This window comes from Rhincodon typus, chromosome 3 (genome assembly GCF_021869965.1).
Source record: "Rhincodon typus isolate 14 chromosome 3, sRhiTyp1.1, whole genome shotgun sequence".
NCBI lineage: Eukaryota > Metazoa > Chordata > Chondrichthyes > Orectolobiformes > Rhincodontidae > Rhincodon > Rhincodon typus.
Window position 1 is genome coordinate 7,550,386 of NC_063334.1, and position 23,498 is coordinate 7,573,883.

Here is a 23,498-nt window from a genome sequence, read left to right on the forward strand (position 1 = left end):
ATTGTTGGGCCTTAGTCTTGAACTGGTATAGTAGATGTAACAAAGGTAGGGAGTTCCAGGTGTTTCACCTAGTGCATGAAGGAATGGCAATGCATGTCCAAGCTTAGAAGATGTGACTTGGAGATGATGATATACCACGCAAACACTGCCCTTACCTTTTTAGACGGTGGATGCCTCAAGTTTAGGAGGCATTATCAAAATGTGGGGCGTAGTAGCTGCATTCCACCTGGGGTCATAATTCAAAGCAAATCCAAGCTTATACAATGATAGTTTCCTATGTTTACCGGTTTTAAGGGTCATATCATGAGATAACTGAACTGTCTCAGTTTAACTTACCAACATGCAGTAGAAATAAAAATAACTGAAATAAAAGGTACATAATATAGTCAGACGTCTTGCTAGTGAATTACAAACTCTTGCATTCTCAGTAGCTCAACTTGATGTAACAATTGTTACGCTGGTGCAGCTAGACAGCACTGATGGTTCTTCATGGGCAAGAACAGAATCATTACTCTCAAATACATTTTAAACCCAGCAAATCCAGGGGCAGTGCAGAACAAACCAAGGAGCAATTAGAGTATTTTTTGCAGGAGAACATGTCTCTGGGACATTACTAAGTCTGTAAAGTTAGTACACAATTTCTAAAGTCTAGAGTGATCAGCAAGCCCTAATTCAGGATACTTTGGTCCAGTAAGATTATACAGTAAATAGTACATGGTGAAGTAATGTTACTATTGGAAAAGCAGAACAGAAGTCATCATTTTGGGGATTAGGGAATGCAATTGAAAATTCTCACATCTGCCCACTGAAAGAGAATTCACCGAGTACATGCTAATCTTTTCAATCAATACTGTAAAAAAAATACTTAATGAACCCATAATATTTGATCGCCCTTTGTTCCTCAATTCCTAAACTGTTACACAGCAGTACATTTGTGCTCCCTGGTCCAGTACAATCCATCGTTAGGATTATTTACCAGTACTTTTGTATGTAATGCCACCTGCCAAATATTTTTATGTGGAATCAAAACAACACTACTGTGTCCAGTTCTGGTTGCCCTGTGGTAGGAAGTATATTATTAAACTGGACAGGGTTTAGAAAAGATTTACTAGGACGTTGCAGGAATGGAGAGTTTGAGTTACAAGGAGAGGCTGGGACTTTTTCACTCTAACATAGGAAGTTGAGGGATGACTTTATAGAAATTTATAAAATCATGAGGGATATAGATAAGGTGAATGGCAGGTGTCTTCTCCCTAGAGTGGGGGATTTCAAGACCAGGAACATATTTTTAAGGTAAGAGGAGAAAGATTTAAAAAAAAGTGGCAATTTTTTTTACATACACTTACTCATGGTGCGTGGAATGAATTTCCAGAGGAAGTAGTGGATGCAGATAATCACAATGTTTAATAAGTAATTGGATAAGAACATGAATAAGGACTGTTTGGAGGGATACGGGCCAAGTGGAGGCAAACGGGACCAGTTTAGTTTGGGATTATGGTCGGCATGAACTGGTTGGACCGAAGTGTCTGTTTCCGTGCTGTATGACTATGTTGCACACCAGCTGTGGTACCACAAATGTAACATATTTCACAGAAACAGCTTTGATTATTTTGATACAACTGGGGCAAGAAAAGATGAATCAAAAGACGGATACAGTAACCTCGATGTTCTAAAGTAACAGCGTACAGGAAGTATACAAGAGGAACGTTAAACAAAGAATGGTTTATTAGATTAATAATTATTATTGCTTTTGCAGCGTGGCTTCTAAATTTCTTGGGATACACGAGTGGCCTCTGTTTAAACAAATGAAAACAGCAATTTCAACATTTAATTTTTAAACCTGTAGTACAGCAAGTTTGCTGGACTCCACGTGCCGACCGAGATTTTCATGTATTCTAGCACCCCGCCTCCCTCCTCACTCGTACCGTGACATTCTGCAAGCGTGTACTGGGCTGAGTAAGATACATGCACTGTGAAACAGTCTTTAAAAAGTCTTCAACTCTCCAAATAGTCACTTGTTCTCCTTTTTTATCCCGGAAAGGTTTGTTTTTGACCATGCATCAGACAGCTCATACAAAAGACTGGTTTATAAACCCGACCATTCGGCTTTTATTTCTTTTGCAATAAAAAAAATTGGTTTTGAACACTGCAATGCTACAATGACAAACACACAGGCCGCCCCGGGACTTGCATTTCGTCTGCATCCCGCATGCATGCGTGCACCACTCACCCTGGCGGGCCAGTGAGGGTAACCCTTCATCTTGGCGAAAATCAACTCCCCGGCTTTATACTCGCGAGTCATGGCCTCTTCGGGATGGTTTGGTGGTTGGGGGGCGGGGGGGGGGTGTAGAAGGAAAGGGATTGGGAGTTCACGCCGCCAACCTGCACGGGTGCAGCGAAAGGCCTCGGTCGCTTCTTGTTATTGTTGTTGGTGTTGCTGCTGCTGCCGCCTTTGCTTTTTTTTTCCTCGCTGGCGGCGCTGATGAAGCGCGTGCTCTTCCCGGGGACCTTCTACTCGCGTGCGGTTCCGGAGCGCGTGCTCAGCCCTGCCCGCCCCTGGGAACCTGCAGCTGGCTGCGGAGCGCGTTCGAACTGCCGGCGGACCTCCGCGCGCACGCGCGCTCGTCCACGCGCTCTCTCTCTTTCTCTCTCCCCCTCTCTCCCGCGCTGTCCCCGGAGCGACTGCACCATCGGCGAAGAAGCTGGAGGGGCCCCCTGTCTCTCACTTCGGCTTTCCAAATCGGCGCGTTTCTCTGAGGAAAGATATGCCAGATCAAACGCGGGTTTAACGTGCATACGTTTCGAAGATAAAAAGGATGAGTAAGTGCTTGAAAAGGTCTTCGCAAGACGATTCATTTATGTTTCTGCCCCTCCCACTTTCTGACATGGTATTCCCATCAATGGCCATTTAAAAAATGTAGCTCTTCTTTTGGGACTTCTCCATGAGGTGCAGTGTATTTCTTGGGATAATTACCGATTAGGAAGACAATTTAGCCTATACCGTTAATCAGCCAGAAAGATTGAGCGCTGCAGCACCATATCTTTTCAAACTGCATTCATGAAGTTTCTGCCCCAAGCTCAATACTCATTAGAGAAGCTCTTTCCTAAATCTGTTTCGCCCTACATTTCAAGAAAAAAATACTGATATTAAACCCAGTTACCGTTTACCAGCTTTGTCCTGCGACCCCTTGAGTTGTTAGAAGGGATGACTAAATCTAAATACAATGCAATTCTGCATTGTTTTGAGTTGTCGTCGTATGGAGAAATCAAACTGCCAGCTTCTCTGGAAAAGAAAGAGTCCCATGGCAGTATTGGACAATAAAAAGTGTGTGGGAGTTTTCCTCTGTAGTTTACTCAATATTTATTCCAAAACAATCAAAACAATAGACGGTATCAGTATGCAGTTTGTGAGGTCAGGCTTGGGGTGATTGCCTGTTGCATTTCCTATATTTCAACAGTGACTGCTTTCCAATTGTTCTGCATGAGCCGAATAGTGCTTCATTTCGTAAATCTCATAGTAGATTTCAAGTTGATATTGATGGATTTAAAGTGCAAACTTAATAGGCATCCCGAGAGTCGTACTTTGTAAGGTGCAGATGGTTTGGATGCCACCTTTCCACGATTGGTCCATTGAGTTAGGATTAGGTTGACTCTACTCTTTAGTTTCTTCATAAGGTATTAAAGGGTGTGTCTGTACAATGGGGTACAATGACTGCAAAATAGGTATTTTGCAATGATTTACCTTAGTTCCACAATGGGAGACTTACAGGATTTGGTTTGTTCAAAGGGTACTAAGAAGGGATGTTAAAATGGTGAAAGTTACCATCTATGGAATTAAGTCTCTATCTTCTGTTAATTCACTGTCTCCTTAGTGATGGACAAATTCTTGATTGTTTGATTGATTTATTGTTGTCACATACATTGAGATACAGTGAGAAGTGTTGTTTTGTGTGCTGTACAGGCAGATCATACTATGCAAAGTGCAGCAGGGTAGTGGAATAGAGTGTAGAATACAGAATATAGCTGCAAATAAGATGCAGAGAGAAAGATCAAAAGTAACATTTGAGAGATCCATTCAAAAGTTTGATAACGATGGGGAAGAAGCTGCTATAGAGTCATAGAGCTGTACAACATGGAAACAGACCCTTTGGTGCAACTCATCCATGCTGAACAGATATCCAAAATAAATCTAGTCCCATTTGCCAGCATTTGGCCCATATCCCTCTAAACCCTTCCTATTCATATACCATCCAGATGCTTTTTAAATGTTGTAATTGTACCAGCCTCCACCACTTACTCTGGCAGCTCATTCCATACACACACAACCCTCTGCGTGAAAAAGATCCCTTTTAAATCTTTCCCCTCTCACCTTAAACCTACGCCCTTTGTTTTGGACTTCCCCACCCTGGGGAAAAGACCTCTCACTATGCTCAAACACTCCAACCCTGGCAACATTCTTGTAAATCTTTTCTGAACTCTTTCAGGTTTCACAACATCCTTCCTGTAGCAGGGAGACTTGAATTGCATGCAGTATTCCAAAAGTGGCTCAACCAATGTCCTGTACAGCCACAACATTTCTACAACCTGTCTACCTGCGACTCCACTTTCAAGGATCTATGAACTTGCACTCCCAGGCTGCTTTGTTCAGCCACACTCCCTCTTGAATCTGTTTGTACGTGTATTCAAACTTCTGTAACTTCTGTCCAATGGAAGAGGGTGGAAGAGAACATAACCAGGGTGGGAAGGGTCTTTGATTAGGTTGGTTGGTTTCCCAAGGTAGCAGGAAGTATATATAGAGTCAATGGCTGGAAGGCTGGTTTGCATGATGGATTGGGCTGTGTTCAGGACTCTTTGTATTTCTTGCAGTCTTGGGAAGACCATGCTGTGATGTGCCCAGATAGGATGCTTTCCATGGTACATCAAAAAAAAATTGGTAAGAGTCCTTGTGGACATGCTGAATTTCCTTAGCCTCCTGAGGAGGTAAAGACGTTGTAGTGCTTTCTTGGCCATGGCATCAATGTAGGTGGACGAAGACAGATTGTAGTGATTATTGCTCCCAGGACCTTGATGCTGTTGACTGTCTCCATTGATGCAGACAGGGACTTGCCCTCCACTCTGCTTCCTGAAGTCAATGACCAGCTCTTTCATTTTGCTGATGTTGATGGAGAGATTACACAATGTGGAGCTGGAGGAACACAGCAGGCCAGGCAGCATCAGAGGAGCAGAAAAGTTGATGCTCCCTGGCCTGCTGTTTTCCTCCAGCTTCACACTGTGTTGTCTCTGACTCCAGCATCTGCATTTCTTACTATCTCCTTGATGGAGAGATTGTTGTCTTTTTTCTTTCCTGATCAATGCAATGTCATCAGCATATGTCAACTTGCAGAACTTCAGGCAGATCACTGGTGTAAATGTTAAATAATAAGGATACCAGGACAGAATTCCATGCAAGTCCAAAATTAACCTACCTTCAAATCTCACCTCCTCAGAGAAAAGCTTGCTCCAAGATTCCTGAGAGGAAATACTTTACTCTCTTCATAAATGCACAAACAATTAGCACTAAAATTGACTCCACTCTGTCAGAACCAACAATAGAAATTTTCTTTTTGTATTTTGCAGCTGTTGGGTTTCATAAAGATCAAACTGTTTTAGTTTTCATCAGAATCAAATGCCAAACATTCACTCAATTTAGAGAGATTGCTTTCCTGTGTTGAGATTTTCACAACAAAAAAAGAAACTAACAGTTAACACAAAAGAGAGTTGAAAAGTCTTTTATCGGTATATGAATAGTGGAACAACCAGATGAGCAGGGGTGAATTGGCATTTCTCTTTACAATCTGCTTGGTTGACTAAAATAAAGATTTTACATGCTTTTTCACACAAGGCTGTATCTCTCGCCAATTACGATGTAGTGAATAATATAGAGCCAACTGCAAGACTTTCTTAAATGAAAGAAAGTGCAATCTTATTGTCTGCTAACCCAGTGAACAATAATGAAGATACAATGTCAAACGTACACATATAGACACAAACGTTGAAAAAGGAATGTGCAATGCATAAGTAAAAAGATGAAAGGAATATACAGTTTACAGTAATTAGTGCTCATTTAAGGCGTAGGTTTTAACTTGGAACCACAGTTGTTAGCTTGTCGTCATCAACAAAACAAATATTCCAGTTGTCCTTTAATTACACAGCATGTTGATTTTTCTTTTTAATCAGTTCTGTCATTGGGCAGTTTCCCTCTTGGAGGCTAAGACATCCCTTTTCCCAGCTGGCCCCAGTCACAAATCCATCCCACCTGTTCTATCAAACGTAGCTTCCTGAAATACAGCACTTTTTGCATTCCAAAATCCAAACATGTTTCCAGTTGTAGACGATGTCTTTAATCTCCAACATTTGGAACTTATCAAGCATATGTAAATCAAAATAGGAGAAAGGGTTTCGTCATGCCTGTTTAGCTTTAGTGCCTTTTGATGAAAATGGTAATTTCAGTTCAAAAGATGTTGGTTATTTCACATTGGTTTAACAAAGCCTGGCTAGCCTGTGTGTTTAGCTGATTAGTAAGAGTTGTATCCTTTTTAAAACTATTTCAGTCCATGAAGAGCCAAAGTACGACAATCAAATGACAGAATTTTTAAAACATATTTTATCGCTGCGTTCATGCCACAAGGAAGGAAGGCGAACAATATCTCACTTTGTTTACGATGTGTTTCATTACAAGTGTGACATGAAGTAACAAATCAAAAACTGGGATGATAACATGAACATATTCTTATTCAAACACTTGATTTTAACCTAGTTTCAAAATCTGCTTTGCCTGAGCTTTGTGACCTCTCCAAATGTTAATCCTTCACCACCTAGTTCTATAATCAATGATGGGATTTCAGGAATTTTTCCAAACTTGGTTTCTAGGAGTTTTGTGAGTGGTATTCAGATATTTGTCTCCCATTGGGTGTCTGGACCTAAATCCTGCGGCTGACTCTCATTGAATTTTGCATCAACCCAATTGGGCTCTTGAAGTTTGAAACTTGGAGCTGAAATTTCCCATTTTTTGGCAGTTTTTTTTCCCAATTCATGGTCAGCAGTCCGCCATAACTCATGTTGACATTTCTCACAGAATCATCTGTTCTTCAGTTTGTGAATTATGCAAACAGTCTTTTTGACACCTGGCTCATGCAATCGTGGGACAGCAGTGAAGTGCATGGCACTGTGGGTCCTGCAATGTTCATGCTGCTGGTTCCACATTTAAACCCTTGTTCCACCACCACTCAGGCACTGCAAGCCAGGAACCGGCCCCTGCACTATGGTGCTGCATTGTTCGAAACCAGCAAATACGTAGAGAGGGAAGCTCGCACCCCATTTAGCTGGTAGAGATCTGGAGGTTTAGGTGAACTGGGTGGTGGAAAGAAGGTGTGCATGATTGCTCCCAATCTGCTGGGCACTGTTCTCCAACAGCTGTAGACATTGACAGGCAGGCTGGTAGATTCAAGGTCTGTTCATTTTCCACTGGTTTTTTGGGGTATCTGCACATGCTACTTCTCCCTTTGAAGGCAGTGCGGTAGCCACTGGAGGTTTCAGTTCTTGCTGCTCTTGGTGATGACATTATAATTGGCTTCTTTGACACTGTCATCTCACCATCAGAAACGCCATAGTAAATATTCTGAGGGCTGGTTCTGTCTCAGATGAGTGAGCAAACAATCTGTGGGGAAAATCAGAAGTAGAATAGCAGATTAGTATTGGTACTTCAACTTCACCTGTCTCTGTGGTGCAACTGGCCAACACATTCAGCTATTAATTAAAAGGTTTGTGGTTCAAGGCCATCTAGGGATGTAGCTATCTTATCATCGAGTATAGAGAGAAAGCGGAATGACTTTGAGATACAGGAACAGTCATGAATGGCAACGTTGCATATTCCTGCTTTTAATTTCTATGACGTAGAGGTGCCGATGTTGGACTGTGGTGGACAAGATCAGAAGTCACACAACACCAGGTTATAGTCCAACAGGTTTATTTGAAATCATAAGCTTTCATAGCACTACCCCTTCATCAGGTGAAGTAAGGAAAAGCATGTAGGCACAGAATTTATGGGCAGAGAGATCAAAAGATCATTCAAATGGTGTGAGTGGAGTGTTGAATGATAAGTCTCTGCAGGTGTTAAAAATGTCATACAGTGTGAGTAAAGTGTCAACAGCAGAATAGAAAGTGAAGGGCTGACCTATAATCCAATTAATTGAGGCAGAGAGATAATTACAAAATATCAAAAATAAGATGGTGCTAGAAACAAACCAAGCAGCTAGAATAACATGATAGGTATAAGAGTCGCATGCTGAGGTTCTAACCAAAGTAACAAGTAATCCAAAACTGTACAGACTAATCAAAGTAGAGAGATCATAACATGTTATAAAGGTGATGGTATTAAAACAAGACATTAACGAAGATTTTACAAATACAGAACAGTATGGTGGGATTACATGTTTTGCGAAATGAACCCAAGATCACAGTTGAGGCTGTCTTCACGGGTATGGAACTTGGCTATCAGTTTCTGCTCAGTGAATCTGTGTTGATTTGTACCTCAACGGCCGCTTTGGAGGACACTTACCTGAAGATTGGAGGCTGAATGTTCTTGACTGTTGAAGTGTTTCCCGATTGGGAGGGAACACTCCTGTCTGGTGATTGTTGCGCAGTGTCCATTCATCTTTTGCTGTAGTGTCTGCATGGTCTTGCCAATATACCATCCTTACCTGCAGCATATGAGGTAGATGACATTAGCCAAGTCAGATGAGTATCTGCCATGTACGTGATGGGTGATGTTCCCATGTGTGATGGTAATATCCATGTCGATGATCTGTCATGTCTTGCAGAGGTTACCATGGCAAAGTTGTGTGGTGTTGTGTTCGATGTTGTCTTGAGGGCTGGGTAGTTTGCTGCGAATGATGATCTGTTTAAGGTTTGGTGGTTGTTTGAAAGCGAGAAGTGAGGGTGTAGGGAGATACGGCAGGGAGATACCCTTCTGAGGACCTGAACCGTTAACTCTGATTTTTTTCTTCACAGATTCTGCCAGACCTGCTGAGCTTTTCCAGCAACTTATGTTTTTGTTCCTGATTTACAGCATCCGCAGTTCATTCGGTTTTTACATTTTAATGTTATTCCAGCTGTTTAGTTTGTCTCCAGCACCACCTTATTTTTACTTTTTTGTAATTATCTCTCTGCCTTGATTAATTAGATTATAGGTCATCCCCTTCACTTACTATTCAGCTGTTAGCTCTTTACTCACACCATCTGAAACTTTTGATCACCTGCAACTTATTATTCGACACCCCACTCACACCATTTGTATGATCTTTTGATCTCTCTGCCCATTGATTTCTCTACCAATAAATTCTGTGCCTGTATGCTTTTCTTCACTTCATCTGACGAAGGAACAGCGCTCCAAAAGCTTGTGATTTCAAATAAACCTGTTGAACTATAACCTGGTGTTGTATGACTTTTAATTTATATGTACTTTTAATTTATTTATATCACATCAATCACAAATAAATGACACGTCAAACCCTGACACAGTGTGGCATGGATGCCTCACCCTTACAAGACCTTCCATTGATATATGGTGCTCTGGACACTGCAACCTCATGCAGAAAGATGTTGCAGAAGCAACATGTTAATGCTATTTTCAGGGACTTAAATGCAGTCATTTCTCTATCATAATAGCACCTGTCCCCAAAATAAAAGCCAGCCTTGAATATCGCAGACCATGTAAACACATACAGTTGGTATTCAAATACAGCAGTTCTGAAGTGTTGTCTTCCAGTGTCAGGTATGAAAAGCGATACAGGAACAGCAAAGCCAGATGAGACTTTTAAGTTTGTATCTGCATAGCTTTGTGTCTCTGACATGGCAGGAGGCTAATTGAAGCAAATTATGTAAAGGTTATGATTGCTTGAGGCCATTTCTAATGTTAATGGTTGCCAAAACAATTACTTTTGGCAGTGGAATCCAGTTTGATGGCAGATGGATGGCCTTAGGGAATCAGTGTATGCATTATTATTATATTGTCCCTCGCAAAGGAGAGAAACAGTAACTTAGTCTGCTCACTGCGTAGCATGGTGGCTCAGTGGTTAGCACTGCTGCCTCTCAGTACCAGGGACTAGGGTTCAATTCCAAACTTGGGTGACTGTCTGTGTGGAATTTACACATTTTTCCCATGTCTGCGTGGGTTTCCTCCAGGTGCTAAATTGCCTATAATGCCCAGGGATGTACAGGCTAGGTGGACTATCCATGGGAAATGTAGAGTTAGAGGGATAGAGTAGGAGGGTAGGTTCGGGTGGGATGCTCTTCAGAGGGTTCAACACTGTAGGGATTCTATGATACTCTGTATGTGGAGGCCCAGTTTTGTGGAAGAAAGGTGAAAACTGAAACTGTCCATGGAGCATGCAGGGAAATGGCAGTGACAGTGAAGTTGGATGAAGGCTTGGAGTAGTAGTTGGTGGGCTGTGGCACCCAAGTAATTGCTGTGATTTTCATGTCAAGAATTGGTGATGTATAGCTTCTTGGGAAAGTATAATTGGGAGCTACATAAAAATAAGGTGACAAGCTAATAATGAGATGTAAATGCATGGAAATAAGTGGGTGCTACTCATTAACAAGATTCTGTAATCAGTACTTAAACCTTAAGGGGAAGATGGGATTTTTTTTCTCAAGTTTGGGAATCTGATTATTTCATTCTTGACATATTTTTCCCATTATTAACCCACTATTCAAGGCACCCTTGGTTTTCTTCCTTTAGTTTCCCAGTGGGTAATTGTGTTTTTACCTCACTGGCATGTCTCTGCTGACTTGTGCCAGTGGATTTATCTTGTGGGGTATATCCCTTCCCTTTTCCTTTTGTTTTTGGAATAAAGTTCCACTAATCTGTCCCATTTTCCCTATAACTCTACTGCTTTCTGATAGATGATCAGCTTCTGCTGTATGCCCCTGTTGCTGTTCCATTAAGCGAGGCTTCACCTTTACTTTCTCGTGTCCTGTGTGAGAATACCTCCAGTCTCCTTTTAAATTTAGCATCAAGGTATCAGATAACCAGATCTCTGTTTAGCTCTGTCATTTTTGTCACCTTCCTAGTTTCTTTCACTGTGTTCATTTATGGCTATTGGCCAAACTCAATCCTTTTAACTCCATCAGGTTCTGTCTTGATGTTTTCTGACATTAATTCAAATGATTGTCCTAGTGTCACCCCAATACTTTTACAGGTTTTGCTGCCTCCTGTAGAGCTTCTAAACCTCTCTCAGTCCCCTGCTTCTCTGCCACTTGCTGCTTGCTTTCTTCAGGCTCTTTGGACTGTCCTTTTCTGTTTGTGGGGTATATCTTGCTACTGGTCAGGCTGATTCTCAATAAAATTATCTACCTCTAACACTGGCAGGCTTGCAACTGCCTTCATTCTTATCAGGCCTATAACAAGTTCACTTTCCAAGTAAACTTTAACCAGTGTCACCACTAAACTCTTTCCCATGACCCCTTTTTATCAGAACTTTGATACTTTTTTTTTGCTCCTAGGTGAAATATCTTTCATTTTCTCCACTAGCAAGGTCTGTGTGTACCCAGGGTCCTGCAGGATGTTAATTTCACTCTGTCTGTTTAAAGCAGTCAGTGGTTGCAATTCCCTTTGAATGTAAACTCCTAACCGTTATCCTGGTCAACAGTCATGCCTGGGCAGACATTGACCACCTTTAACATTGCTGCCACATGTCTAGCAGCCTGAGCATTTGTGGGACTCCTTAGCAAATAGTTTTCCTTTATATAGCCTGACTTCTCACGCTGGAAGCACCGGCAACAGTTTCCATAGTCTCCCATTGGATCCTTTCTTTTAACAATAAGGCACAGTTCTGCTTTCTCAATCTGGATTCACTTTTCTTACCAGCTTGTCAAGTGGGGATTTATCTGTCTCTGGTTTGTGAAAGTTTATGGATGTGTCTGTTAACTCATTGTTGTTAGCAAGAATGGATGCTTGCCTAGGCCTTGCTACCCCCAGTTCCTCAATGTGAATCCAGGTTGAAAGATGTGCGGATGGGCACTTGTGGTGTAATGGTAGTTTTCATATCTCTGAGCCAGGAGGACTGGATTCAAGTCCCATCTACTGCAGAGGTATGTCATCACATATGTGAACAAGTGGCTTAAAAATTTACGTGGAGTCTTTGAATTCCTCGAGGAGAATTACCTCAAAAAGATATATTTTCTTTGACCTAAATTTTAAAAGTCCCTAACCACCGTCAAAAGAAAGTTGCTTAAGCAGTTCAAATTTGAGGTCATAGTCATAGAGTCTTTCAGAACGGAAACAGAACCTTCAATTCAACTCACCCATGCCAACCAGGTATCCTAAACTGAACTGGTCCCATTTGCCTGCATTTGGCCCATATCCCTCAAACCTTCCCAATTCATGTACCCATCAAAATGCCTTTTAAATGTTGTAGTTGTAATCACCTCTACAGATCAGGTCATTTCCTGAAGGTATGGAATCTTTGCTGGTATACTTCTGGCACCAAGTTGTATATACTTAAAAGAGCTCTTTTTGTTGTCTCAGAGTTGGTCACACCCTTCTCAGGCAAGAGGAAGTAAACTTTGCTGTTGCAGAGTAGGCTGACAGAGTAAGTTTACCTTTATTATACTGGCTACTTTAATTGCTGCGCTAACCTTTCAAAAGAGATAAAGAAGGCATCCATCTCCACTTTCTCAAACTTAGCTATTAAATAGACAAACTTGAAATCTCAGCTCTTGAATGTGAGTTTCAGGTGGTTTCCTCACCAAAATTGCCTCACTGTACACTTTGGGACACCCCTTCTCAAATTGAAGTGTTTCAATTTAAGCTTCCTTTCTCTTTACCTGTCTCTTCTTTCCACACTTCCCTCTCTCTTTCAATTTCATTCTCCTGGAATTTCCTTTGTTTTTGTTGGAATTCTAGTTCTCATCTCTGTTGGTCAAATTTTAATTTATTTGTCTCTGTACCCTCAATTCCTATTAACCAGATTTCCTCAAACTGAAGAGATAGTGGGAACTGCAGATGCTGGAGAATCTGAGATAACAAGGTGCAGAGCTGGATGAACACAGCAGGCCAAGCAGCATCATAGGAGCAGAAAGGCTGACGTTTTGGGCCTAGACCCTTCTTCAGAAATGGGGGAGGGGAAGGGGATTCTGAAATAAATAGGGAGAGAGGGGGAGGCGGATAAAAGATGGATACAGGAGAAGACAGGTGGAGAGGAGACAGACAGGTCAAAGAGGCGGGGATGGAGCCAGTAAAGGTGAGTGTAGGTGGGGAGTTAGGGAGGAGATAAGTCAGTCCAGGGAGGACGGACAGGTCAAGGGGGCGGGATGAGGTTAGTAGGTAGGAGATGGGGGTGGGGCTTGAGGTGGGAGGAGGGGACGGAGCTCGAACAGTTCATCCACTTCACCAACACCTTCCATCCCAACCTTAAGTTCACCTGGACCATCTCTGATACCTCTCTCTCCTTCCTGGACCTCTCTATTTCCATCTCTGGCAACCACCTGGAAACCGATATCCATTTCAAGCCCACCGACTCCCACAGCTACCTAGAATACACCTCCTCCCACCCACCTTCCTGCAAAAATGCCATCCCCTTTTCCCAATTCCTTCGCCTCTGCCGCATCTGCTCCCAGGATGAGGCATTCCACTGCCGTACATCTGCAATCTGACCCCATCACCAAAGACATTTTTCCCTCCCCACCCTTATCTGCTTTCCGGAGGGACCACTCTCTCCGGGACTCCCTTGTCCGCTCCACACTCCCCTCCAGCCCCACCACACCCGGCACTTTTCCCTGCAATCGCAGGAAGTGCTACACCTCCCCCCCTCACCCCCATCCCAGGCCCCAAGAAGACTTTCCACATCAAGCAGATGTTCACCTATACATCTGCTAATGTGGTATACTGTATCCGCTGTTCCCGTTGTGGCCTCCTCTACATCGGGGAAACCAAGTGGAGGCTTGGGGACAGCTTTGCAGAACACCTACGCTCGGTTTGCACTAAACAAGTGCACCTCCCAGTCGCGAACCATTTCAACTCTCCCTCCCATTCCTCAGACGACATGTCCATCCTGGGCCTCCTGCAGTGCCACAACGATGCCACCCGAAGGTTGCAGGAACAGCACCTCATATTCCGCTTGGGAACCCTGCAGCCCAATGGTATCATGTGGACTTCACAAGCTTCAAAATCTCCCCTCCCCCTACCGCATCCCAAAACCAGCCCAGCTCGTCCACGCCTCCCTAACCTATCCTTCCTCCCACCTATCCCCTCCTCCCACCTCAAGCCCCACCCCCATCTCCTACCTACTAACCTCATCCGGCCCCCTTGACCTGTCCGTCCTCCCTGGCCTGACCTATCTCCTCCCTAACTCCCCACCTACACTCACCTTTACTGGATCCATCCCCGCCTCTTTGACCTGTCTGTCTCTTCTCCACCTATCTTCTCCTCTATCCATCTTCTATCCGCCTCCCCCTCTCTCCCTATTTATTTCAGAATCCCCTTCCCCTCCCCCATTTCTGAAGAAGGGTCTAGGCCCGAAACGTCAGCCTTCCTGCTCCTCTGATGCTGCTTGGCCTGCTGTGTTCATCCAGCTCTACACCTTGTTTCCTCAAACTGAATATGGTTGCTGTGAACAGCACTGGCATTCATCAGCTCCAACATATCCAAGATTCAACGCATACAGATTAGAGTCATACAGTTGAGAAAAGGCTCTTCAGCCCATCAAGTTACAGGCGAAAGGGGGCCATTCAGTCCCTCGAGTCTGCTCTGCCAATCAATGACATCCTGGATGATTTGTGTGTGTATCAAATTCCATATTTCCAGTTACAACCCAATAACCTTAGATTTTTGATCGGCAAGGAAATCAGTCTACTTCTGCCTTAAGAATATTTAATCAACCCACCTTCACTTCCTTCCAAGGCACAGAATTCCTATGTCGCACAATCCTCTGAGATTGTGCCCTTTGGTACCGGACTCTCACGCAAGAGCAAACGTCATTCTACACCCAGATTACCAGATCATAAATGCTTTAATCATGCCTCCTCATTCTTCTAAATTCCACTAAAAATAAGCCCAGTCTGTCCAAACCTTCCTCAGAAGTGAACCTACTCATTCCAAGTATCAATCTAGTAAACCTCCTCTGAACAATGCATTTACATCCTTCCTTAAATAAGGTAAAGGGCAATAAAGAAAAAGGACAATAAATGCCAGCTACATCCCCTGAATTAATAAAAAAGGGACCAAAACTGCATATGGTATGCAAGAATAAAAACCGAAAGAACTGCGAATGCTAGAACTCAGAAACAGAAACAAAAATTGCTGGAAAAGCTCAGCAGGTCTGGCAGCATCTGTGGGGAGAAAACAGAGTTAATGTTTCAGGTCGAGTGACCCTTCCTCAGGACTTGAATACGGTATTCAAAATATGGGCTTACCAATACCCTGTGTGACTGAAGCATAACATCTTTAGTTTTATGTTCAGTTGCTCTCGTAATAAAGGATAACATTCCTCAACCTTCTTAATTACTTGTTGTAGCTGCATACTAACTTTTTATGATTTGTGCACCAGACTCCGTAGATCCCTGTGTAGCTCAGAATTCTGCAGTTGTTCTCAGTTTAAGTAATATTCTGACTTTTGTTTGTTTTTGCCAAACTGAACAATTTCACATTTTCCCACATTATACTCTGTCTGAGAGTATTTTGCTCACTCACTCAGACTTTCTATGCTGTCTACAACCTTCTTACATCCCCTTCACGACATACATTCCTACCTATCTTTGTGTAATCAGCAAATTTGGCTAACCTCCTATCATCTAAGTAATTAATATAAATTGTGAAAATCTGAGGACTCAGCGTAGACTCCTACAGGATGGGAAGGTGGTGGCCTAGTGGTATAATCGCTGGGCTGTTAATCCAGAGACCCAGATAATGTTCTGGGGACCCAAGTTTGAATCCGCCAGGGCAGTTTGTGGAAATTGAGTTCAATAAAATATCTGGAATTAAGAATCTAACGATGACCATGAATCATTGTTGATTGTTGTAAAAACTCATCTGGTTCACTAATGGCCTTTAGGGAAGGGAAACTGCAATCCTTACCTGGTCAGGCCTACATGTGACTACAGACCCACAGCAATATGGTTGACTCTTAACTGCACCCTGGGCAATAAATACTGCCTAGCTAGTGACACCCTCATCCCATTAATGAATTTTTTAAAAAACTCCATTCATCACATCTTGCCAATCACAAAAGACCATTATGTATACTCTTTTTTTTGCCTGGGTGGAGACCAAATGTAATATTTCCACATTTGCAGATAACACAAACCTACATGGGAATGTGTGTTGTGAAGAAGATGCAAGGTGGCTACATGAGGATTTGGACAGGCTTAGTGAATGGAAAAGAACAGCAGATGGGACATATTGTGGAAATATGTGAGAATATTCACTTTGGTAGCTGGAATAGGTGTGCAGATCTATTTATTTATTGATTTACTTATTTATTTATTGTCACATGTATTTTGTTACAAGACACAGTGAAGAGTGTTGTATTGTTTTGCTACTCTTCCACGCCATCTTAAAACACAGAAAAAAAATCAAAACGTAGAATATAAAGGCAGAAAAATTAAGAAATAAAAATAGAGTTCAACTTGAGTATTTCTTAAATTGTAAGAGGTTGGAAAATGTAGACGCATAAAGAAACCAAGGTATCCTTGTTAATGAGTCACTGAAGGCTAAGGTGCAGGTGCAGCAAGCCATTGGTAAATACTTGCTAAAATGCTTGGTAAAAGCTAATGGTAAAACCATTCAAGGTGGCAGCAGAGTAAAACACTCCAGGTGGAGTTCCTTTATTTGCCAATTCCTTTTCTTTTTCTTTTTTTTTTCCTCTTTGTAGCAGTTTTCATACCCACACCCACCCCCACTCCCCCAGCTTCTCAAACTACTGTATCCCACTTGGAGAGTGGAGGCAAGAGGAAGGGAGATGAGTCGCGGCCGGAGCCTGAGTGGGAGTAGAGCTTGCAGCCAAGTCCCAGAGCCGGATGCAGAGCGTGTCGCAGCCAAGGCCTGGAGTGGCAGCAGAGCGAACGCTGACTAAGTCCTGGAGCGGGGAGCAGAGCGAGTCACGGCCAGGCCTGGAGTGGCAGCAGACCGAGCTCAGGCCGAGTCCCAGAGTGGCAGTGGAGTGAGCCCTGGATGGAAGCCAGCACATGGAGGCAGTGTGTTCTGAAGTCCAGCGGGCATGGACTCATGTTGGAAAAGGACTATGAGGACTATAACTTGAGTACTTTATAGACACCTTTTATTCTCATTCTAGACTTTTAAACTCTGTATTCCCATGCTACTCTATTTTTTACTGTTTCAATTCTGTGACAACACTTAAAGTATCTGAACACTTAAAAGTGTCTATACTTAGGTACCCTATACCTAAGATGGTGCCAAGAGGTGACATTACAGTCCTTTCACTGCACTCATTGGAGTGCACATGACAAAAATGCTATTCTATTCTAATTTATTATGAAGGCTAATTGAATGTTAGCCTTTATTACACCAGGATTTGAGTATAGAAGTAGTAAAGTCTTGTTTCAATTGTATAGGAGGTTGGTTAGACAGCACCTGGAGTACTGTGAGCAGGGTTGGTCTCTTTATTTCAGTAAAGATCTCACAACTATAGATAGAGTGCAATGAAGGATCACCAAACTTGTTCCTCGGATGGTGGGACTGTCCTATTAAGAGAGATTGAGCAATCTGGGCCTGTGTTTTCTAGAGTTCCAAAGAATGAGAAGTGATCTTGTTGTATCTTACAAAATGCTTAAAGATATAGACAGGATAGATGAAAGTAAGATGTTTCTGCTGGTTGAGGATCGTAGAATCAGGGAGCATAGTTTAAAAATAACGGGGGATGCCATTTAAGTCTAAGATGAGGAGACTTTTCTTTTCTCAAAGGATTGTGAACTTTTGGAATTCTCTACCACATAGGGCTGTAGAAGATCAGTCTTTGAGCATGTGTAAGACAGAGATTGATAGATTTCTGATTATCCACGGCAAATTAGGTTATTGGGATGGGATGAGTAAAAGTTCCTCTTGCCTGCCATTTCACTGCCACAGCTAAGTCCATCTTCACCCAGTTCTGAGATTGCAGTTGTAGCAGTATTTGGTTGCAGACTTTAGTGAGGATCTCTTTATTGTAGCATAGACATCTCATAGACTTTTCCATGTTGTTGTTCAGGGACTTGAACACTTCTGGGCAGATATGGCCTCATGCTGAGAGCCCTTCTCCACCTCCCTCTTCCAGAAGTTCCCCTCCGTATTTTTCCTGTCATGCTGTAGTCTAAGGGGAATAACTACAATTGCACCCAAGCGTGGGACCAAGTTGTTTATGGGGAATCCTTGAGGTCAGGACAAAGTTCCCCAGTATGTGCCATACTATACCAATTTCAGCAAGTCTAGAACCTACCATGTACCTATACATTTGCAGCAAGAAATCAATCAGCAACTAGAGTAAAACCACTACTGGCAAGGACCCTTCATGCACATGTTCAGATCTACTTAAGAGATGGAAAACCTGAACATTGATCTCCAAAATGACAGTGATAGCATTGAATCAGAGTTACATGCTAACGGACATCACAATCTGCTTACTCTGCATATTTCTAGTGAATACTTGTTGCATTCTCGATAACACCTTTACTGAGTGGGGTTCAGAGCTGTTTCTGTTAGAAGTGTGCACGCATAATGCAGATAGCATTTTGGAGTCAAAACATCAAATAACAAACTCTGAAATGGTTTCACAGCCCTGATGGGGCAATGTAATAAAAATACAATCAAATGGTTAAACAAAATTTCTGAAAAAAAAAGGAAACTCACCAAACCAAAACAATATTGTCCATGATTAACATTTTGTTATATTATGTGCTCAATCACAGAGCTAACATTCAAGGCATTGACAGAAAATGAATAAAGATACTGAAATTATTTGATGGAATGTCTTCAGCCTGAAACATTGAAACATTTTTTGATTAAGTCCGAGTTACATCAAGTTCTTTTTGGAGGGATTTCCAGCATGAGACTTAATATGTTTTCTCACTCTATCTTGCCAAACTTTCCTCATTAGTTATCTATTCTGCCCCGATGGCATTTTGTTATATCTGATTTCAGCATCATTTTGCCCACACCATTCCCAGGGCAATTCACCTTTCAGTGGAAATCTGCCAAAAGACCAGCATACCTTGTGCCCGTTGGGCACCTGGACAAGAAGTGGCATTCGTAAGCTGCCCTGTTCGGTTGCAGACAGGTTTTGAACATATTAGAGAGGGGAAGACATCACCATGATTCTCTAACATAAACTGGAGGCACTGGTCAAGGGGAGAGGAGGTCTGTTCGTTTACCAGAGAACCAGCAGACAAGGCCTTGCCACCAGACCCTGGAACCCTGGTCAGAGGTCACCGCCGAGCTAGTGCCATCTCCACAGTACAGAGGAATGACCAGCAGTGCCATAAGGAGATCAATGGCCATGTCAGTACCACCTGGGAGCAGAGGACATCAGGCTGCTCACCCCATTTGATGAGAGAATTCTGGTCCTTGCAAGAGAAGTTTGGGGTTGTTTCTGTGAGACATCCAAGTTCTATTAACAGAATAAATACCACTCTTCATTCCACTACAACTCTGATCATAACCCTACTGTCAATGTCATTTATTGCACTTAACTTCTAACCACTAGCCAAGACACGTCTTTCTCTTGGGTCCTTTAGGTACTGCCAGCATGTCCACCATCTCCATGGTAAAATGGGCTGCTCCCACAGAAGCCATCTCCTCAACCTCTGAGGTCCAGAGTACTGAGGCCTCAGAGGAAGCATCGGCAAGGCTGCCTCCTGCATTCTTCACCAGCTCCAATACTGACGCCTTGGTGGGAATGTTAGGCATGGTGTATGTGTGTGTGGGTACACAATCTAGTGGGCACTTCACCGTGACATCTGAGGAAGCAGGCTGAGGAAGAAACACCCTATGGCACTGGCACTTGGAGAGCTGCCAGAAACCAGGCACTTGCTCAGCCTGAGGCAGGACAGGATGCTGTGGTGTTGGCGATCAGGGACTTCATCCACGAGCACAGGGAGAAACAGGAATGGCAGGCAGGTATGTGGGACATAATGGCCCTTAGTGCCCAGAATCTGCAGGTGTGCTGCTGCTCTTGGGGACCCCAGCTGCCTCTGTCTGACTGCCTCTAAGGACAGGTTGGCTTCTACACCCTCAAGGAATGCTGAGCAGATACACAGTAAGAAGTGTGGTCCATTCAGAATTGTCAATCAGGCTTGCAGAGTAAGTACTTGTGAATCCTGTAACCTACGTATATTAATACACAGGTCCATTTTTTTTGCAGACAGGAAGAACATGTCTGCACATAATAACCATTTCAACTCAATGGTAAAGCCACTATCTAGGTCATTTCTCAGAGGATTGCTTGGCCTATCAGAGTAAACCACCCTGGTTTAAAATTTAAACAAAGCTTGTCAGTCACCTAACAGTCATCATCTAACAGGCACATTCTCCATGGCAATGCCAGTCAGTGCTCTCCTCTCATACTGTATAAATGTTATTTTCCTTTTAGATGGCTTTTTTGTGAATTGTCCTGATGAATGCAAAGTGCAAAACTTCAATAAAAATCTGTCTTAGGAATACAGAAATTTATCAAACTCAGACTCAAAATTATAACTTGAGCTAACATCTACATTTTCACTGGACAGAATTGCACAGTTCTGTCACCCACACATGAAAGAGTCTTTCCTAATTTCTCTCCTGGTTCTGAATTTAAAGTTAGTCCCCTTTGTCCCGAAATGCGTCACTAGTGGAATAATTTTCTGTCTACCCTAATCACTTTTGTCTAAAATTTTAAAAAATCAAGTCATCCTTTAATCTTTTATAAACCAGCTATTACAAGCTTTGTTTATGCAATCTTTCCTCATAATCTGGCCCATGGAGCTGTTGCATCATTCTGCAATGCACTCTTTTCAAGGTTACTGTAACCTTTCTAAAGTAAAGTGCTCAGAACTGTTCAAACATTCTATATGTGGCCTAATCACAGCCATAACAAAGCTAACTCCCCTTTTTATTCTAGTCCTCGCTATACAAAAGATTTAACATTCCAATAGTCTCTTTCATTTCTTTCGTATGCAAACATTACTTTTTAGTTATCTTTGAAACCTGAAATCTCTGCGGATAACTGGTAGCAGCATGTACAAGATTGGAGATGTGGGTGTAAGGCTTACAACAGTTTTAAGTATGTGAGGGTGAGGTGAAGATATGAATACGAGGTGTGAGTTGTGATTGTTTGTAACTGAATGACTTATTGGGCGGTTTGTGTCTGTGAGAGCGAAAGAAGTAAGTAATTATCAACATGTTACTCTACCATTTGTTCTGAGGGAATAATTGGAATATATTAACTAAAGACATAGTAATAGAGCATTTAAAGAAATTTAGATCTGTAAAAGTGGAAGCCTTAGCTCTGCCTTCAACACCGTAATTCCAACCAAACTCATCTCCAAACTCTTAGACCTAGGACTCTGCTCCCCTCTCTGCAACTGGATCCTCGACTTCCGGACCCACAAATCACAATCAGTAAGGATAGGCGACAACACATCCTCCACGATAATCCTCAACAACAGTGCCCCGCAAAGCTGGGTACTCAGCCCCTTACTGTATTCCTTATAGACTGACAACTGTGTGACCAAATTCTGCTCAAACTTCATTTACAGGTTTGCTGATGTCACCACTGTAGTGGGTCGGATCTTAAACAACGATGAGACAGAGTACAGAAAGGAGATAAAGAGCTTAGTGGCATGGTGTAAAGACAGTAATCGCTCTCTCAATGTTAGCAAAATGAAAGAGTTCATCATTGATTTCACAAATTGGAGTGGTGGACATGCCCCTGTCTGTATCAATAGTACTGAGGTGGAGGTGGGTCAAGGGCTTCAGGTACCTAGGAATAAATATCACTAACAATCTGTCCTGGTCCATCCACGTCAATGCTATGATTAAGAATGCACACCAACACTTCTACTTCCTCAGAACGTTAAGGAAATTCAACATGTCCACAATGACTCTTACCAATTTTTACAGATGCACCATAGAAAGCATCCTATCCGGATGCATCACAGCTTGGTTTGGCAACTGCTCCTCCCAAGACTGCAAGAAATTACAGAGCGTTGTGAACACAGCCCAGTCCATTATGAAAACCAGCCTTCCATCCATTGACTCCATCTATACTTCCTGCTGCCTCGGGAAAGCAGCCAACATAATCAAAAGATCCCTTCCACCCCGGTTATACTCTCTTCCACTCTCTTCCATTGGGCAGGAGATACAAAAATTTGAAAACACCTACCAACAGATTCAACAACAGCTTCTTCCCGCTGTTAACAGACTTTTGAATGCACTTCTTGTATATTAGAATTGATCTTTCTCTGCACCATCTCTGTAGCTATAATACTATATTCTGCATTCTGCTCTATTACCCTGATATACTAGCAAAGGTATGATTTGCCTGGATAGCGCGCAAATCAATTCTTTTCATTGTGTCTAGTACGTGACAATAATAAATCAAACCAAATCAAATCAAACCCCTAGCAAAGCTAATTTAACTTTTTGAGGAAGTAACTAATTTCATAAGCAGGTGAAGCTTTGTGGGTCTCCAAAAGGCTGAGTCTATTTAGATAAAATTAAAGCTCATAGATTTGGAGGAAAATTTTATGTCTGTTCACTGTTGGTAACATTTTTCCACTTAGAGAACTGTTTATTTCTGTCCTTTACTGGTTTCAAATGGATGACCTCACATTGACATTAATTGAAATCTGTTAGTTCCTATCTCATTCACTCACTGAGCTTATTACTGTGTCTTCATAATGAAATGCTTCTTTCAATAATGCCACAAGTCTTTATGCTATTAGCAAGCTTGGACACATAGCTCTCTACTCCGTTAACTAAGTGACTAATAAATGTAATGAATAGTTGAGACTCCACCACAACATTTTGTGGGACACCACGAATGAATTCCTTCCAGTTTTCTAAGTAGGTGTATAATTTTACAAGTCTATCCTGGTTCTCTCTATTCAGCCCACATTTCTTTGAGTCCTCAGTCACTCTGTCCTTAATTATATAATGCAATAATTTCCCCAAATTTGATGTTAAACTAATAACTGTATAAATTCCTGATTTCCTTCTTTTTCATCTTCCTTCAATAATATGTACAGGTGAAATTTCCAATCTAAAGAGACAAATCATAAATCAGAAGCTCTTTAAAAGTTTATGGCTAAGTGTGTTAATTGTGGCATCCATAGCAAGTTTTTTTGTGTTCCTTCTTTGCGCTTGTTGTTATCATTCTGCCTTCCTTTGGACAAGTGGATGGATAGGAAAGGTTTAGAAAGATATGGGCCAAGTGCAGGGAAATGGGGTTAGCATGCATTGAAATTTTGGTCTGCATGGACCAGTTTGGGCC

At 42.2% G+C, this 23,498-nt stretch overlaps 2 protein-coding genes across 2 annotated transcripts in view; one reads left to right on the top strand and one right to left on the bottom strand.

The window, feature by feature from the left end:
- psip1a (PC4 and SFRS1 interacting protein 1a) overlaps positions 1-2,667 on the bottom strand; it is a 56,037-nt gene extending 53,370 nt beyond the window's left edge. Inside the window, exon 1 of the mRNA XM_020517055.2 lies at positions 2,231-2,667. Within this exon, the coding sequence (XP_020372644.1) occupies positions 2,231-2,302 (72 nt within the window). The 5' untranslated portion in view covers positions 2,303-2,667. The remainder of the gene's footprint in view (positions 1-2,230) is intronic.
- Positions 2,659-23,498, top strand: part of LOC109936096 (signal-transducing adaptor protein 1-like) — an 84,260-nt gene continuing 63,420 nt past the window's right edge. Inside the window, exon 1 of the mRNA XM_048621065.1 lies at positions 2,659-2,820. Coding sequence (XP_048477022.1) covers positions 2,817-2,820 — 4 coding nt within the window. The 5' untranslated portion in view covers positions 2,659-2,816. The remainder of the gene's footprint in view (positions 2,821-23,498) is intronic.